The sequence below is a fragment of the Leptidea sinapis genome, chromosome 16 (assembly GCF_905404315.1).
Source record: "Leptidea sinapis chromosome 16, ilLepSina1.1, whole genome shotgun sequence".
NCBI classification, from domain to species: domain Eukaryota; kingdom Metazoa; phylum Arthropoda; class Insecta; order Lepidoptera; family Pieridae; genus Leptidea; species Leptidea sinapis.
This window is the reverse complement of record NC_066280.1, coordinates 12,419,865-12,439,542: the sequence shown is the minus strand read 5'-3', so window position 1 is coordinate 12,439,542 and position 19,678 is coordinate 12,419,865. Positions and strand designations below refer to the sequence as shown.

Below are 19,678 nucleotides of genomic sequence, written 5' to 3'. Positions count from 1 at the left end.
ATAGTATATTTTATAATCCAATGGAATCATATTTTTTCCCAATGCCTACAAGTCCATTTCGATATTGGTAAAATTTTATTTCATATCGAGATTGAACAATACAATAAACTTAATAAAATTGTACACAGCCAACGGCATTCACTGTTAATTGAACCCTAAAAGTAATAAAGTCAATTAGACCCTTGACCCTTTCAAATGTTATTGAAAGTATTTGTGTGCCGATAACGAACCATTCTCTGCTAAAAGTAACTAAAAATTTATCGCCGAGTCAATCCAAAACTTATGCAATCTAAGCTTCTTTATGTATAAACGCGATACGAAGAACCGAGTTTATCGTGAAACTTAAAGAGAAAAGATCAAAGAAAAAATTCTTTAGAAAGAGGACAATAAAATTAATGACTTGTTAAACGAAGCTCGTAGAAAAGGAAATTGCTTTATTTACAAAATCGATTTATATTTGTGTTAGAAGCGAGAACAAAAGTGTTGCTTTATTTTTTTTTTTATTTAGTGCTCAGGTTTTATCAGGGACGGTATTATACGGTCAATATAGCTATTTACATTAATGTTATTATTGACTGCATTTAGAATCATCACTTCACTTTGTCGGATTAAATGTTAAATGAGTTTTTTTTAATCTGACAAGTGAAGCAACGACCGTGGTGTTTCAAATCAGCGACTATGGTGCCCAGTACGTATGGCAACACAAGTAGGAGGATTATTCATTTGTAACGTATGTTACTTTCGCAAGTACCAATCGTATATCTAAGCCTCCTACTCTGTTGTCATTGGTTCTGAAATAAATTTATTTAAAACTAGAATCATTGTATATTCTAAAAGCTTTTATTTAATGTTTTAAAATAACTAACCAAAGAGGATGTAAATACTACATAATAAGAGGCGGAATTGCCAAAGTAAAAATTCAAATTTAGTTTAGTATGAAACGTGCAATGATTTGATATAAGTTTGAAATAGTAATTACAATATTATGGCCACGAAATATAATCCAGCTAAGATTGAAAGCGAACAGTTGCTTAAAATGTAGTGGATTTCGGCTATCTCCGTTTTTTACAAGATTATAGCCGTCATCTGTCAATCTATCAATGACTGCACGTTTCACACAATCGCTTTTATCCGGCGAAAATGTCAAAATAGATGTTATAATTACTACTAATACCTATTTATATAATATGTAGTTATATTATTATTTACATTTTAATTTCCTATTATATAATTAAAAGGAGTGTATTATCAATTATGTGTATATTTAGCAGGAATACAAATAAATAAAAGGTATAAAACAAAGAAATGGTGGTCTGAAATTATTATTACCTATACCTAATACTCTTTTTGAAGCCATATTCAGATGCTCATTTGAGCTGAAATTTAAAACTTTTTTTTATGTTGCAGCACCAACTTTGTCTTTTCTTAAAATATTTTAATAGAGGCGTTGATAAAACATAAAGTATTTATCTGAATAAAATGCTTTTAAAGGATGTAAGCGCATGTAATTGTAACTGTACTTTTATAGTAGGTTTAGAAAATATGAACTGGCACGCAGAGGCGTGCATTGGTTTTCTTTCTTTATTTTCAAGGTAGGCAATATAGATCTAACTACTCGTAGTTGAGCTTTTATCCAACAGTACTAAGTTTTGAGGTCGAAATATTGCTGTTGTATATCAAATATGCAATCTGAAGACTGCCTACAGTTAGGTATCTAGTATCTAACGTAAGCTAAAATTTAATGAGTGGGTGCTCAATAAAAATTTGGTTATAGAATAGCGAAGCGTTTTCATTTTGTTATTGTATATCAAAGAGGATGTACATACTACGTAATAAGAGGTGGGAATGCCCACTTGACATAAGTTTGAAAAAGTATTTTCAATATGGCGACGAAGTATAACCCGGCTAAAACGTAGGGTTTTTCGGCCATCTCCGTTTTTTACAAGATTATAGCTGTCATCTCTCAATGTATCAATGATTGGACGTTTTATACAATCGAGTGAATCGCTTTTTTCTTAGAGAGTTTCGCTAGACTATTGTATAGTATCGTTTGAATCAAATCACATAGTAAAGCGAAAGGAAACCGATTACGTGGCTAACTGAAAGAAGTGTTACACCAGGACAAACAAAAGGCGACCGCACGAAGCGAGGTGTGAGCGAGATAGTTATATTAGCTGGCTTTGTATGCACGCCAGCAAACAGACGAGAAGCAAGAGCTAGAGCGATTGTATTTATTTTCAAAAACGTAGTATAGTAGCGTAATAGACAAACACTCTCTTCATTACGGCGAGACTAAATTTATAATGTTCATGTGTGAGTAAGTGAAGTGTGTAGTATTTTGCTTTTAGTCAATTCGTATGACAAATATTGAAATTGTGGCATTTTCACGTAAACAACATTTTATTATCTAACACATATTTTTCTTAAATTATTATAATCTTAAGAAATAGATAGATATTTTGACATGAGACTATTGGACACTAAATTGTTTCAAAACGGAGTCATGGTCTTCATCTGTTCCGTCTGTTTCTCACACCTAGGTTTTATGTAAGGATAGTTATCACACTTTCACACAGGGTTCGTCTCTTACTGGTAGTATTCTAAGTTTATAATTTATTTACAAAACTTTGACACGAGTGGCGTCCCGCAACGCTTCGCATTCGGTTTGCTGTGCTTACTTTGTAGATTGACGTCTCCACTTCGTTTCGCTTTCTCCATGTTTCCAGTTCGGTTCGGTTCGCATTTATTTTTGGCAATACCATAAAATCTGAAGCGTGCATGTTTATATTTTGGTGCGAATTTGTACGTCACGTTCCAAGACTCTTGGCAATGACATAGCAACAAGCACTACAATAATTTGAGTTCCAACAACAAGTTGGGTGTGTTCGAGAGGACTTCCACTCCAGTTTGGGTTCGCGCCAGCTGCCATCCGGATCGCTGGCCGCCTGTTACACCGTACCGCTACTTTATATTGTAAAACATGAATATTCATCGAGCTGCGCTGCATTCTTTATAATATTAAGAAGCTTCTTCGTGTTCCAAATATAACATTTTCATTTAAGTTATGTTATAATTTTCAAATCTTCTTATATATTTCTTTTAAAAAACCAAATTAATTTACACATACAATTAACCCGTAAGCGTGCCGCATCTGCATGTTAAAATGTTTTTTTTTTTATGAAAATAAGAGACTAGACCAGCAGGACGTTCAGCTGATGGTAATTGATACGCCCTGCCAATTACAATGCAGTGTCGCTAAGGATTCTTGAAAAACCCAAAAATTCTGAGCGGTGCTTCAATTGCCCTCGTCACTGTGAGACACCGTTAATAGGTTATCAAAAAAATAGTTTATACACAATGTTCTAATGCAACCGAGGCCAGTATCATAGCTTTGTTTTGTCGGTTTATGTGTATATTTAATTGCACACACTAATTTTAGAAACAGATGGCCCAATAATACCTATATTACGTTTCATTCCATTGAGTGCAAAATATCATGACTATCGGTTTAGAAGGTAAGGTGCATAGGCGTTACAAATAAACAAACGGACTATCATATTTATAATATTGCTTAAAGTTTACAGTTTCATACTACCCATATCTCGAGTTCATCAACTACAATATAATCGTTGATTACTTAACCGATCTGTTAATAACTAACAGTTGTTTAAACAAGCCACGTTTTTTTCGTGTTCATCATGTAATTTTATTCAACGGTTTACTAACCGCGCGTTTTTGACCGAATGGTGTAACATTACTGTGTAAAGATGACACTAAATTTAGTTATAATAGCTTTTAACCAAATGACATCCAAAAATGGAAGGGTAACATAATAATACTGTAAAATGTAATGCTCGTTTCGTCAAAGCTATTTCCATGAACGGCTTTTTAATTTAGCAACTTTACTTCTGTCAATGTAATTGACATTGTTATTGTTGGAAAAAAACAAGTAAACAACCATTCAAATGCTTTATCATCATATTCTTGAATTAATTTCTCCAAGGATTGCGCATTATTCTTTCAATATTTTCGAGACCGTCTAATACATCGTCTTCTTTAAAAATATTATTCAAATCGTCTTGCATTTTTATTTTAATACAGATAAATGTCACACAATTAACCCCATCATGAAGCAAAACACCGGTTAACCTACGTGTGCTACTTCGTTTAAGTTAATCAATCGGTTTAAATACCAAATTAATGGTTAGTGCATGATGAACACTAAAAATTTATAAAAGGCCGCTTCAACCTTAAACAGTTGTTCATTATTTCAACGTCAGTTGGTGTGCTCGGCTCTAAAGTACCTAAGGAATTTTTATTTTGTGTCACATAACAATAATTAACAATTATTAACACTGGATTCCTAAATTTAGACACGAATGAAAGCATAAACCACGACTAACAACATTGAATGGTAGTTTCAATCAAAATTCATTGTTGTGGTTGTAACAAAATTAATTACAATAACTTCATTCTCATTTAGATAGTCATTATAAAGAGAAACAGGAAGCCAACGGGTGTTGTCAAAGTCAACCGTTCGTTAATGAGTCTGTTTGGTGTGATGTTATTTTATTTAAACAAATACGCATTTGATTATTTCTTAAATAATTGTGCTCGTTGCTGTATTTTGTCATTTGCACAGATCAAGGGTAGAAAGTTAACATCAATACATACGAGTAGTGAAATCGCATTATCCTTTGTATGTACATACCAGTTTACCAGTAGGAGGCTCCTTTGGACAATTTGCCGGCTAGAATATGGGTATCACAACGGCGCCTATTTCTACCGTAAAGCAGTAATGTGTAAACATGTGTTTCGGTCTGAAGGGTGCCGTAGCTAGTGAAATTACTAGGCAAATGAGACTTAATATCTTAGGTCTCAAGGAGATGAGTGCAATTATTGTAGTGTCACTCAGAATTTTTAAGTTTTTTAAGAATCCTGAGCGGTACTGCATTGTAATGGACAGGGCGTATCAATCACCATCAGCTGAACGTCCTGCTCGTCTATTGTAATAAAAAAAAGAACATACACAGTGTTTTTGTTACACCTATAAGGCAAATACTGTTTAAAATTTAAGCAAATTAATTTCAAATATTAATTTTACAATTTGAAACTGTGGTGTACATATCGTTTGTATGTTAATTATAACCGGTCAGTTAGAAGAAAATTAAAATAATTAATGCTCAATGCATTTTCATACAACTTATATGCCCACAAAAATCACGTTTATAATGCGAAATTCATACATCTTTTCCACTGGCATTTGTACGTTATACATGAGGCAAGGCAAATTATAACCAGCTAGTTCGAAGCCTGTAAAAATAATGAATACTCAATTTAAAATAAAAACATACGCTAAACACGTTAGAAATGAATTTTCAGATAACTTTTCTGCCCACAAAAATCACGTTATTAGTGCGAATATGATACATCTTTTCAACCGGCATTTGTACATTATACGTAACGCACTCAAGGAGCAATTGTCACATAGAATATACTAATGAAATATTGAACTAATTGACATGACTGATCTTGATGCGAAAGCATAGTAAAACTTCAAATCTCTCTCTCTGGGGCCGGTTCGTCATGTCTGAGGATCGTGGTCAGCATTATCGGTGCATCTGGAGCGGTTGATCTGCTTCCACCAGATTCTGTCTAGCGCGACTCTAACAACAGTGGAGAATCTGGATGAGAAGTCTTTAATTTGGTCAGTCGATCTGGTTGTGGACGACCGCGCGATCATTTGCGTCCGGTATTTCCAACTACAATATTATTTTCCAAGCTTTCGACACCTCTGTGCATCGTGTTGCCAAAATATAAAAGAATACGATGTCTGCATATGGTGTATGAGCGAGGTTTTATTCGGAGCTGGTTCAGGATCAATGCATTAGTAGGCCTGTCTCACTCCCCGTGCATCGAAATCGTATGTACGTGCGGCTGCCTCTGCACAGTAGGCCAACTAGTAGGGACTAACGAGCGAGCAGTGACGCACGATCGAGCAAATTGATAACAAATAACCTACACCACAGATCCAACCGATATTTTGAAAATCGGTAAACATAAATAAATGTCATTGCGATCCAAATATATTTTTTTAAGCTTCCTAAAGACGCTGAAACAGTCTTATTTAAAGTGATTATAAATATTATAATGAAATTAACATTCATGATAGCTACCTAATTATTTCCTTTAAACTAAGTAGGTATGACTAATATTGATTTAAAATTACGATTACATACCAATTTATATTATAGAAAAAACTGACCTATTTTTATAAGATGACCTAACTGAGATATACTAGGTAAGGTAGCGTTTTAGGTAATGAATTCAACCCTAATGTCGTTAGAAGAGGTAAGAGTCACGCGGTAGAAAGAGAGGCAACTTTTAGGTGAATGAAAATGTAGGTTGGTAGCGCTGTGCGATCTAAATTACACCTTAATGTATGACCGCAAAAGTCCCTATTTCTTAAATTGATTTTGCAGAGTGGCACTTCAGTACTTGTACAATTATATATTCTTTGGGATTTGTACAATTCGCCTTCAACTTCAACACATAGTCTAAAAAGTCATAATTAATATATTTTTACTTGATTGTTACACATCGGTGTGACCCAAACCTAGTCTAGGTATCGAGACAGATAGTAAACAAGGTGCCCATTACCGAAAGTGATTCAAACACTAAAAACATTGAACTAAAATGTTACTTACATTCTGTTTGGCTTATGTCCAAACACGACGGCAATATTTGTGCCAAAAATCTAATATATATTTGATCGAAATAAAATTAACAGGATTGCTTTTACAGTGAGACGACAGAAAGTTCAATTTACATAGATTTTAGGTTTCGCTCACGAAAAATATTGCTATGGGACTTGGATAGAATTAAATTGTATTATATCAGAAATAGTGCTTAAAGAAATAAGTAAACCATATATAATCTATACGTCTAGATAGACCATGACAGTTGTGAAAACGTCAAAAAAATAGACCCTAGAACTAACCTCTATTTTGAGCAATTCACGCACACTAACACAAAGTGTCATACAAATCGCGAGTGTAACACGCAGCTCGTCACGCACACTAAATTAATATTCCTGGCCTGCTTTTATCGGTTGTCTAACAGCAAGAGATTTTATTTAGACGTATACATTATCTAAACAATTATCAATTGCAAGTGAAATATATCCACGAAATATATGCGATACATTTGCGAACTAAGTTCGGGTGCATTTAGTTAGAAATACACATATTTTATATAAACTTAATTCTATACCCATCCATCAACTTGTCGACGAAAGAATCGAATCGAAAATCCGCGGAAAGTCAAATACAGAGCTCAGTTCCAAGTCTACACTGAAACATCTAAATCCTTCGTATGCCATTTAATTCCCTATTTGAAATTCCCCGAATTTCTGACAAGTTCGTGTTCGGGATAAGTTGAGCTAGCTTACGTCGAGTTATGTTCTTGTAGGATTAATAATCCCCTCTATTTGATTATTAATGTGTGATTGATTTTCGATATGTTTCACACAAACGTTACTTTATCTTATATCTTTAAAAGAGCAATTCTTGTATATAAATAATATATATACTCGTAATCTGAATCTCGGATCTCTAACGATTTTCATAAAATTTAGTATACAGGGGATTTCGGGGTTTCAATTTAAAAAATGTAGTTTTATCCGTGTTTTAATGAGAAACAGCAACAATAAAATTAGAATACAAAGGTAAATTTCGCCACTATACAGGTCGTCCCAAAGTTATGGGACATGAAGGGAAAGTACCTTAAATATCGAAGATAGGCTATTTTACTGAAAGAAGACTTTATGTTATATAAGTTAGTAATTCTGCAATCAAAAAAAACACCCCTACTCTTATGATGCTAATCGAAAGAATGGCCAAAAAACTAATAACTCTTCTTAAGTAACATAATACCTATTGCCAAAATTTATTTGTGCCAAAGACTATGGCGCGTACTTATACAGAATTTTTTACTTTGGACACAGCATCACGGAGCTGGGAATCCAGGGCTCAAGCCAAACAACTCTCTCTGGTTGTGCAGCCATGATATCTCCCCATCTGGTCTATGTTTTCTTGGATCTTTCTCTGCATAACGATTTGCTGAAACAACACCTCACTCACACGATGTGTCCCAATGTTCAGCTTCTGTTAATTAACTTCTCTTAGCCCTTCAACTTTCTATGTCATCAACCGCAGAACAATCTACTTGGGTCCTATATATCCGTAAAACTCTCAGAGCTCTCCAACATATCCCAAATTAAAAGGCCTTTTCAAGAAGCCTGCATATACTTCTGTATACAATTATCCTGCATATAATTATGTGCCAATCAACAACCATCTAAAAAGAGCATTAAATGCAACTTCAAACCCCGCTTCACGTCCTCTGCTCTATTAATCGTCAATTTAAATGCAAATAGAGCACGCTGGGAGCACCCGAACTATTAAAGTTTAACATATTTCGTAGTCAAGAACAGATCCGCGTTGGCAGGTAATGTAAATCGCGGTTATTTCCTACGTTTTAAATAAATGAACGCGTTTGTAACTTCAAATATTGTTACGCTTGAGTTAATGTGATGTTTGTGGATATTTTTAATAAAATTGGTTGTTAATTATAAAAAACTGGGTGATAATATGAATGTTCTGATAATTAAATATTGTTCTTTCAATATTGGCTAGTTAAATTGTAAGCATTGCATTAGGTGCATCAACGAACCTGTTTGTAATATTACAAATACGGTTGCGCTTGAGTTAAGTGTTGTGGTAAAAGTGGTGGTTGATTTTTAAATAAATTGGTTGTTAATTATAAATAGACTAGTCGATGATATTCCGATAGTATTTCAAATCAATTTATTAATCTATATTCTATACAAAGCGTACAAAAACAAATGAAATATCATGAAATACCACCAACAAATCGTGTATAAATATCTAAAAATAACTGTTAATTCTTGTCAGATATTGGATAATACTAAACATGTGACTTCAAACTATTTACTCGCTTCAACCCAAGGCAAACCCATGAAAATATTAAATCCACACAAGAATATATTCTGTGACAAAATAAAAGTGAATCTTTCGAGGCACTGGCAGCTCCGAAACGCGATAAATGTCGTCGTAAATTATTTTTATACGTGATATTCAATTTTATTGTAGCGTTATATTTAATATTCAATATTTGCGATGGCTCTCCGTTTTCGGTACCGGTTTTTAAATTAGGTTCTAGGGCTACTTTTGTTTTTTGAAATTCTAATTATTTTATATTTAGGTCCAAAACACTAAACATTTCGGCGATATTCTATGCTTAAGCCTCACTAAAAATTGGGTGTGTACAAAGTACACATGTAAGAGTTTGTCAAACCTGCATTGTAAATGAACCTCTAAGCTGCATATGAAGTCCTGGTACATGTTGCTAGAATGACACATGATTTCAACCGCTATGAAAGACATTACTATCACCGCTACTATATTTATATTCTCTGGGTCTATATTGAAGACGTCGCGCGTATGACATTAGAATTAAATAATTATTAAGTTAAACTCGCGTCATACGTAAGACAATCTTTTCCTCAACTATGATCGCCTGGTACCAAAACACCGTATAATGCTTCCTATCTCAGTCTCTCCTACATTAAATCTTATGAATTTATGTGTCAGTCTCATTTGTCTCGCTTTTTCGTTTCATCGAATTTCAACTCACACCGATTCTAAAGAAGTTTTCACTTCAAATACTCAAGTGCTGGATTACCTCTTCTTTATTGGCGATCGTACACATTTACTATTTTCTAAAAAAAAACTTTCAGTAATAAAATTGTGTAACGCAAATTACTGTACTTTTTCAAACAACTGTGAAGTACGCGCGAAAATGTTCGTATCATGGAAGCCGATTATATTAGTGAACTCATATCATATGCATTATTACTTCAAAAAAATATATTAGTCATAATATATTCGGAACAAACATTTCACGTTATCAAAAAGTACACTAAAATATCCGCGATAGCCCAAAACCTACTAGCCGGTACGAATCACTATGGGCAGCATTACCCACAATGTTTATTAGAAAAAAGTGTGTGGTGTACATATGTATGCACGCAAGAAGTTATACTGCTTTGGCCAAAGAAGGAAAAATTTTGGAACAATCTTTAAAATGATTTATTCCCCGAGCTATTCTACGTTTTTAAGAATACCAATTTTGTAAAATTCTTGCAAAGGTGTCTTTGACAATTAATTATTGAATAATTAGTACGGCTTTATGGGCTTGAACTCTTTGCCTGTCCTAATAATGGACAAAGAAACCAAAAAAACTTACGAATGACGCAAACGTCTGAAAATTTTACTAACAACCAACTTCAATCTGTTACTTTTGTGTTACAGTGATGCGCGCGCATCTAAAAATTTCACTCTTATAATTTTTTCAAAAAACGTGCCATATTTTAACAAGGTGAAACGTAAATTAGTAAAAGCCAAACATCCAGTAATGACACTATTCGCTTAGAACTCAATATCAAGCACAATCTATAGTCCACTGTCATCTGTACGAATGCACCGGAAAGCTGCGAGATGCAACGAGTGGCGGAGCATTGTTAAACGCGGAACAGCTCTAGAAGTAGCATTCATGACCACTCCAGCAAGAGTACAGACTAAGGAGAAGAAGTTCGCTACACTCGCAAATGGTATCATAACAATTAACTGCTAGCTCTGATGCATGATAAGATGAACCACAAAATCACTGTCATCTTCATAAGGGAGAATAATAGTTAAGATAGCGCTGTCCTTGAAAGTGTAGTCTCGTATCGACTCCACTCGAAGAAATTTCATGTGTATTTTAAACGAATAGCGCATGAGATAGTCCTTTAGATCATGAACATTAATTTCCTTCGCAACATTGAGAAACCAGGTTTTGACAATAAAAGCAGGTCCTTTTTAATACGCTTTTTTATTAGCTTCATACGTATGTTAGTATGTATTGGAATCTTTGAACATGATTTTGACCCTCTTCTAAACGTCGGATTAACTCGAAATTTAGCATTTATTAAGGACCGATGACAATTCAATATAACGAAAAAAATATATATATAAATAATAGTATAAAAAAACTAAAAAAATTCGCTTTTAAAGAAAATCTCACTAAAAATAGAAAATAAATCTTAATAAATTTGAATTAAAAATAGTGTGAGAAAAGTGATTTTATTGTAAAAAAAAGTGTGGGGTGCTTTTTAGGATATTATCAAAATAACCCTTCTACTCATATATGTTCATAAAATATTATAACTCTTGATACAATGTACCCCGCGTCTTTTTTACAATAAAATCATTTTTAATAATTTGTTTCTGAAGAGTGTATATCCTCCTTAAGGGACTACGCGCACTTATTCAGCTCCATTCGCGTTTCGCTGAACGATTTTGTATTATAACAGCTCTGCTTCTATCAGCCGCGTACGGCGTCGTAAGAATGAGAATAACAACTTTAAATCACGTCTACACTCTTTAATCTTCGCGTGCATAATGATTACGTCTAATCAATGCAGGAACAATACAGGTCGCAACTTGTCGACAAGGAGTCGCGTACCATCCCTGTAAAGACCTGTTTCGCCGCATTCGACGGCGAAAAGCGCTGTACGCGGCGGAACAGCGCCGAACGCTCTCTATAGCATTCGCATAATAAAAACACATTTATCCTCATTTTATGCTGATTTGCCGCGAAAGCAGAATGGACGCGGAAAGCTGGATCGACACGTACACGTCTCCATACAAAATTGTTGTTTTCTATGGACAAAAGCTGAAAAGAGCTGAATAAGTGCGCGTAGTCCCTAAGAGTATGAAGTGGGCGGCGGGAGAAGGGAACACCCGCAGGGTATTTCAATCAACGACCGCTGTCATTCTGTCAATTAACACCCACTTCAAGCCGTGGTATTTCGATAATTTCATACTAGAAACGCTTTTAATGTCGGATAGAGACAAATGAAATATCACGATTTCTTTCAACAGGAAAGGACAAGATTGATTTTGTATTCGTAATTACTATAATGTAACCAAAAGTTTTGTAACATTTATGGGCATTAAAACCAAATAATACCTTTGGTAATACAGTTAAACATCTGTAGCACTGTTAATTGTTATTTTTTTTTTGTTTTAGGCTTTTTTTGGCCGTTGAGTTTCTTTAATGTTCTTTTTTTAAATTTAGTAATTTAAAAGAAATATTGGTAGTAGATAGTCTAATTGAATAAAGTTTAAGTGACTTTGACTTTAGGATTAGAATATATAATGGAAGTATTGGTGTTCCATCAAAAAAAAATTGTAGAAATTTAACTGCTTAAACAAGTTTGAGAAGGTTCTATAAAAAAATAATATATTCAAAGGTTAGGGTTCTAACCCAACCCTTGTACAGATGTTTTATAAAAACTCTTTGCTGTAAATCTTATTAGTCAACTGCAGATTTAGAATGATCAAGCAACCTGGAACTAGTACAACATTATGGTTTTATTTTTTATTTTAACAAACTCTTTTGAGCGCAAGAATTAATATGTAAGAATTAAATGCGTCATTTCTCTCAGGGCGTAAATTGTTTAAAATCGATGTCAGTTGACGACTTATATAGCCGAATGGCTAGTGACCCTGCCTACTGAGCTAGAGTTCCCGGGTTCGGATCCCGATAGGTGCAAACATTTATATGATGAATATGCATGTTTTTTTCCGAGTCATGGATGTTTAAGTAACTATATTGTATCAAATATATCGTTGTCTCGCAACCAAATGTCTAGTTTGGAGCGAGATAATTTGTGTATAAGTGTATTAATACTATTATTATTACTAGTATATTTTTTGGCGCCAAACAGAAATCTGAAGAAATCAAATTCTGAAGGAAAAAAAAATTACATCTCTAATCTACACATACACTATATTCTTTTATGAATCCCGAAAACGCGTATAAATGCTGAATGTCAACAATAATTACTACGATATAACAGTTTTTTTGTATCCCGATGATTGATTTTCAGTTTTATTAAGGAGTCTTTACAGGATTCGAGAAAGTCATTGGCCAAGTTATTAATGTTTATGTGTATGTATATTCATAGATTTTGGTACTGATATCGGTTCTGAATAAGACTTCAAATAGAGGTTGTTTTTTTTTCTGCTAAACTAGCTTATAAGGCTCTGTTTGTTTTTTTTTCACACAATTTTATAACGTTATTTATACAAAACTACATAACACACGAAATATGAATTGAAATATGTATTGTATATTTCTTATTAGAAGGGAAAATTTAAAGATAAAAATAATTAAATATTATAAACCAAATACTTGTTATTGAAATAGAGATGCCAACATGCAATTTATTATTTAAAGCCTGTGGGTATCTGTGCATTATTTTGTCAAATGCAATCTAGCCAAGGGATAATACAAAGATTCGAACTAATGACCAGGGAAAGCTTACGAAAATTGTAATAAGATTCATATTTACCATTTCCTCAGTGTTTGACTGAAAGGAATACTGAAACATTTGTATACTTCACAAACCACTTCGTGCAATTCTTACCTATTGTACATGAGGACGTCAGGTTTCCAAAGTTTATTTGGTGTGATCCTGAGGTCCTTGACTCCGCCGTAGTCGCTATCATTCCACCTCAAGTTGTAATCATTCCATTCCTGTATCACAGAATCACTTTGTACATGACATTTTTATTGTAAAAAGCGATTAAGCGTTTGCTTAATTATTTGACAAATAGCTACTTACAACAATTTGTTAACTCAAATTAATATTATTTTAACGGATTAAATTTCTGAATATTTTTAATCGTAATGATGAAATATATTTTTCATAATTGCGTTACTAGACTTGTATCTTTTACAAACTGCTTATATATGATACAAGAGGGCTGTTTTTACGGCACGTAATATTACACCAGGAATTTAACTCGTTAAATGAATATTCATTTCGATGGATAGTTCTGCTAAACTGGCTTATAAGGCTCTATTTGTTACTGAAGCAGAAAATACTCTGTATAGAAATTTCGGCACGAATATGGCACGAAACAGGATAATGACAAAGCATGATATACAATGGCCTGTTAACTGGCACGGCATTGACGTATTGACAAGATAGCAAGTATCGGTAGAACAGGATTCACTAAAAAGATTAAACTAAAGCAAAATTTAGTCCATTAACAATGACTTTACTGTTTTGTGGATTAATTTTGTTAACAGTTGATTCGCTCTTTTATACCACGCATTTGGTTGTGAAGGATAGCGTTTATAGTGCTGGATTCCAATTAAGAGATGGTATAACAGTGGAATTATTGTTAAAACTACAGGTGTCAAGATAGATTTATGTATTTTCGGTGAAATACTTTCTCAGCCCATACTTAAGTTATATCAATGGATAAAACAATTTCTACTTCTTTTTTATTAGGTTACGCGTTAGTTTTATCGAAAGGATAAAGAGATTTATGTGGTGTGATAGAACTTAGGTGAATATTATTTTTCGAAACAAAGCTAGCATTTTTTGAGCCGCGTGAGGTAAGTCAAATGGCGCAACGAGTACGTCCTCTTTTGCTCTCAATATGTCAAAAGCTATGTCATTACGGCACAATTTTTTTTATAAAAGAAGAGGGCAAGGGGCTTACCTGATAGGGGAGTAGTGAGTCAACTGCCCATGACATCTGCAATACCAGGGATCAAGTGGTGCGTTGCCGCCTTTAAGGTGGGATGCTTTTCTTGAAGGTCCCTAAGTCGTATCGGTTCGCGAAAACAGCAGCCAGTAAGTAATTCCACAATATTGGCTACGTGAGGCAAAAAATTTCTTGCAAAACATTTGGTTTTGGAATAAATTCAAGAATCTTTCCATTTTGCTTTATTTAAACCGGCTTGCGAGCTATGCGTCTATGTGCCAAATCGAATCAGTCATTTGAGCGCTGTACCAGGACCTCATGACTTTGCAAAGATCTACAACAGGGATTCCCAAACTACTTACGGCAAGAGGCCCATTTCCCAAAATGAACTGATACCTGTGACCCCCAAAGCCAAATAAGCTTTAAAACCCTCTCTTTAGTTTTTTTTTCCTATTTTCTTTACTTGCCAATCCTTCCAATTGAAATATTATTTATAAGAAGTTGGTTCACGTAACACAATTTATACAGTATATTGAACGTTTCAAATTAGAACTTAAGTTATATAATTAGAATCGATTTTTAGACCTCGTTGACCTGAAAATCAATTTTCATCTGTGGGTGGACTGTCGAAGACTTTAGGAATCCCTGATCTACATAAAATCATAAGAACTGTAATAATAATAATATATTTATTGAAATAACTCTACTCAACAACTAACTACAATGACTAAAAGTTTTGGGACACTGTTTCTCAAAGTGAAATCACACTACACTTAATTACACACAATAATTATACAATCATACGAAATATAAATTTATTTAAATACATAACTTATTATAGGAATACAAGTATTAATAAAGCAAAAGTGAAAAATCAAGCAAACATGCAAACAACATAATTAATATTGGTTAAATCTAGATACGGCTATAAAATATTAGCACTCCTCAGTATTTCCTTTACTATTATTATATTATGCGTTTAAAATAAACCCTTTCTTTAAGCAACACCCGGTAAATATCATAAAATTACTTCTTTGCAAAGGTTAAGTACAACGAAAACTACAGGTATAAAAATTCATCCCTCGTTCAACCCCTAAGTCAATGGAACTACCAAACTAGTTTCTGAACTACCTTCAACCAATCAACGCGTGCCCCAGCAACCCTTGGAAAGCTTTCAAACAATAACGGTCCGTTAGATAAAAGTTTGAGAGCAACTGGCCTTAGTTTGAGAGTTCGAAATCCAACTAGATTTAAACAAATGACAATATAGTTTTGTTTAAGTGAAATTGAGTGCTGTCACTCTGTGATTTATGGTCATTTACATTTAATGTCACATTATTATCGCAGTGTTAAAGTTTAATAACGAGAAAAATTATATTCCACAGAAACCACAGTAGGAAAAAGTAGAACAGGCGAAACTTTTGATATTTTTGTAACCACTACAATTACTTGCACTGTTTTATAGTTGATCGATAGTTTTATTTTCTACGAAACTTTTTTATGCTTGTAGCTTATATGGAAACGGAAACCACACTAAAATAATATAAAAATGATTTTAGTATTAATAGACCTAAAATTTACGCAACTCGACGTCATCTGGAAAAATCCTGGGTTTTACTCATAGCCTTTGTATATCTTCCTAGTTGTATGTTTCCAAGAAGTTTTCCTTCACAGTAAGAGCAATGAATAAACGCACAAATGGATTCGGAAAACCGCAAACGGATTGATACGTGGCAGGCGGGCATCAAACCGGCACCTGCCGGATGAAAGACAGCGGCACTAACATTTGTGCCACCGATGCTCTTCACTACATCAAAGCTTAATTTCTGCTCCTCAGCTGTATTTAATCCTTATGTTCTTATTTTCTCTTGATGCATGTGCTAATGATGTATCATGTTCGTTTTTGTTAGCACCCTTTTGGCCAAAAGAAATGTATTTATGTTTTCTATTTTGCGGGTTAAGTGTCTATAGAAACAGTGTAACTAAAGACTGATGTGGATTCAATGAAGATTTAAGGATTATGCTTAAAGAGAATTTGCTTAGAGATGTCAGGGATCTCGACCTAACCGTATCGTCTATGATAAGATCGAGCATTATACATATTAGACAGACTAAGGTTACTAGAGAGATTGAAGGAAATGATAGATGCCAGTGGAAGAAGGTCCGAAGTGTGTCCGAACCTTAATGAAATGTAGATCAGGAAACTCTGCTTAAATAAAACAAATGTATTTGTTACCATAACGTTAACATCAGGAACAGACATCAACTTATAATGCCTACTACTCGGCTTAGTCGAGTTAGTAAGTCTTTTGTGGGGCGATGTTTATGCTTTTACAAAAAGATCTCATAAAATGTTCAAAACAAAAGTATTATGTTATTCAAAAGAATTGTTAAAAAACGTTTGTATGGTAAAGGTTACTATAACATAAATTACTTTCTTAATTATACCACATATTGGGATTAGAGCGACCGCCCTCAGCCTATTAAATAATAAGTTTAATAGTACAATATTACTTTGTCAACATATTTTTTTGAAAAAAAAACGCCCGCTGAGTTTGTTGCGCCCAATCTTCTCAGGTCTGAGGCATTCGTTTTGGAATGGGTGGTAGTTTTTGACTTTCAATAAGTGGTATCACATCCTATTTTGAATAAAAATATTTGAATTTGATTTTGAAAAAAGTTATATTCAATTTTAAACATTTTTATTAAATTTTTGAACCGTTCTAGTTTTTGTAAGTCAAATCACTTGAAAAGATCTGTCTTAGACCTGAGAAGAAATGGCGCAATAACTCAGTTGTTTTTAATGTTAGTTAGTTTGATTGCAAGTCCACTATCAATAAGTAGTGCTATCGTTTGTATACTCACAAGCAACATCTATAATAAAATGCGTAGACAAAGAAGTGAGTTTATCAATTCACGGACAATAAAACTCTTCAATGTATTCATCCAATATAGTCCATTTACATTTAAATAACAAAATTATTTTTATCCCATGACCTTAAGAATATTCTAGAGACCGCATTCGAAGTGCGTTGGTGGAAAGGTTCCTTTTGAGAATGTAAAGTTTAGCTCAACTTAAACTTTGAACTTTGAAATTCAAATAAGAATGTAAATTTTCACAATATAAAGCTGTCTTGTATCTGATACTTCGATCATATTAAAAGTATCTGCTAAAATCGTATATAAAAGGAAACTTTTAATATTTTTGTTCAGCATGATTGCAGTGATTTAATTAACTTTTTACATATTTTGACGATATAAAAAATTTTATACTTACAATTTACAATCACAAGATTAGCAGGTTATGAATCTTTAACATCTTTAAGAATTTTGTTTTCGATAATATAGCTATTAATTTCCTTTGTTTATTTTAAAGCATTATAATTTAAGTTTTAACAGGAAAAAGCTTAATATCATTGTTACAATATATTGTAAAAAGTACATATTAGAAAATACATTTATTATTATTGTGTCAACTAGCCGATCCGACTGATGCTGTTCTGTCAATAGAAATAAGTTCTGTAAGTATTCGGAAATAATATAGTCTAAAGGCATTCGAAATGTGTAAACAAAGTTAATATAAAATGGAACAAAAACATAATATTTCTGAATGATTTTAAAATATGTGGTGAAAATCGTATTACCAATTCTTTAAAGTATTAAAATGGACATAGTATGTTATCCTTAACAGAGAGACTTCGCAGATTTTTCTGTAGACCTATATCAGATACACAATTCCATCATACATTATTGTGTTATATCTCAAAGGGTTTAGACAGCGTTTTTGTTGAAAGCTTCCAGACGGCTAATTTTATGCGACACCTCCAACAAATATCGTTAATTTATACAAAAATTCATTCAAAACCTTTTCAAATTATATACTAAAACCTTCCTCGAGAACCACGCCATAAATGACATGAAAATTGGTGGAGTAGTTTTTGAGATTTTCGCTAACAGACAGACAGACTCGGTGGAGGACTTTGTTTTATAATATGTAGTGATTAATATTACTTAAAATGACATATAATTATTGTTTTATAGATATGTTAGAGTTGCCTTGTAAATAGTTAGATACAAGACGATTCAATTACAAAAAATATTTTATTACTCCTTCTACAATTGATTGTTCGTATTTAACGTTTCGTATTTACGAATGAGATAGCTTCTGTCGACTAGTTTACTTAAACGCCCAAAGGCTTTGTTCTATTGTTCTACGGTAAATTCACATGCAAAATACAAGCGACAAAATGACGACACATCTAAACTAATATGCATGCTAATTATAAATTACTTCGTGCATAAACATTACAGGAATAGGAAATGTTATATAACTTGCACACACTTTTAATATATATAATAATTAAAAAAGACTTTTCAGAATAGAATTTGATGATTTACGGCTGTTTTCAATAACGTATCTATCCTTGGCTTAACTTACTAGAGGTAGACAAATCTATCCTTTTACGCTTACTTACATTTCTATTCTACTATTGACTATAACTATATTGGACTTTACTATGGATAGATAAGATCTTATCTCTCGGTGACAGCAATCTATCCTTTACTAGAGATACGTTATTGAAAACGGCTGTAAATGGTAACGCTAGAACTTAACGAAAGCAGATTATATTAAAAGTGTTTGCTACTTAAATAATAGGGTGTTAGGACAAAGAAATATTGACCGCTTTGCAAGTTTTTTCATAATTCTGGGGACTACATTATATTTCTATGCTGCCACCTTGGTAAATGCTAAAGTTATAATTTTAAATGCTGTTAACTTAGACTTTTTTATGAGTAAAAAAATACTTATGCCTGGCTATCAGATTTTCAAATGCATTCGTATAAATAAAATTGTTACTTTTCACTTTTGGTTTTAGAACTAAAAATTGTACTATATACGGGTTAAGTTTTAATTAATATTTAAACAGTTAGTTTTTTTAATAGTTATTTTTTTTTAACAGTTAAGTATATTATAAGTTAAGTTTTTTAAACGATTGAATTTATAATAACACAAATAACCAGGCCACAAAGAAGTCTAAGCTTTGAGC

At 33.1% G+C, this 19,678-nt stretch overlaps 1 protein-coding gene across 2 annotated transcripts in view; it reads right to left on the bottom strand.

The window, feature by feature from the left end:
- Positions 1-19,678, bottom strand: part of LOC126968697 (neuronal acetylcholine receptor subunit alpha-7) — a 175,554-nt gene that overhangs the window by 22,151 nt on the left and 133,725 nt on the right. For both annotated transcript variants that reach the window (XM_050813765.1, XM_050813764.1), the window contains exon 4: positions 13,559-13,668. In XM_050813765.1, the coding sequence (XP_050669722.1) occupies positions 13,559-13,668 (110 nt within the window). The remainder of the gene's footprint in view (positions 1-13,558; positions 13,669-19,678) is intronic.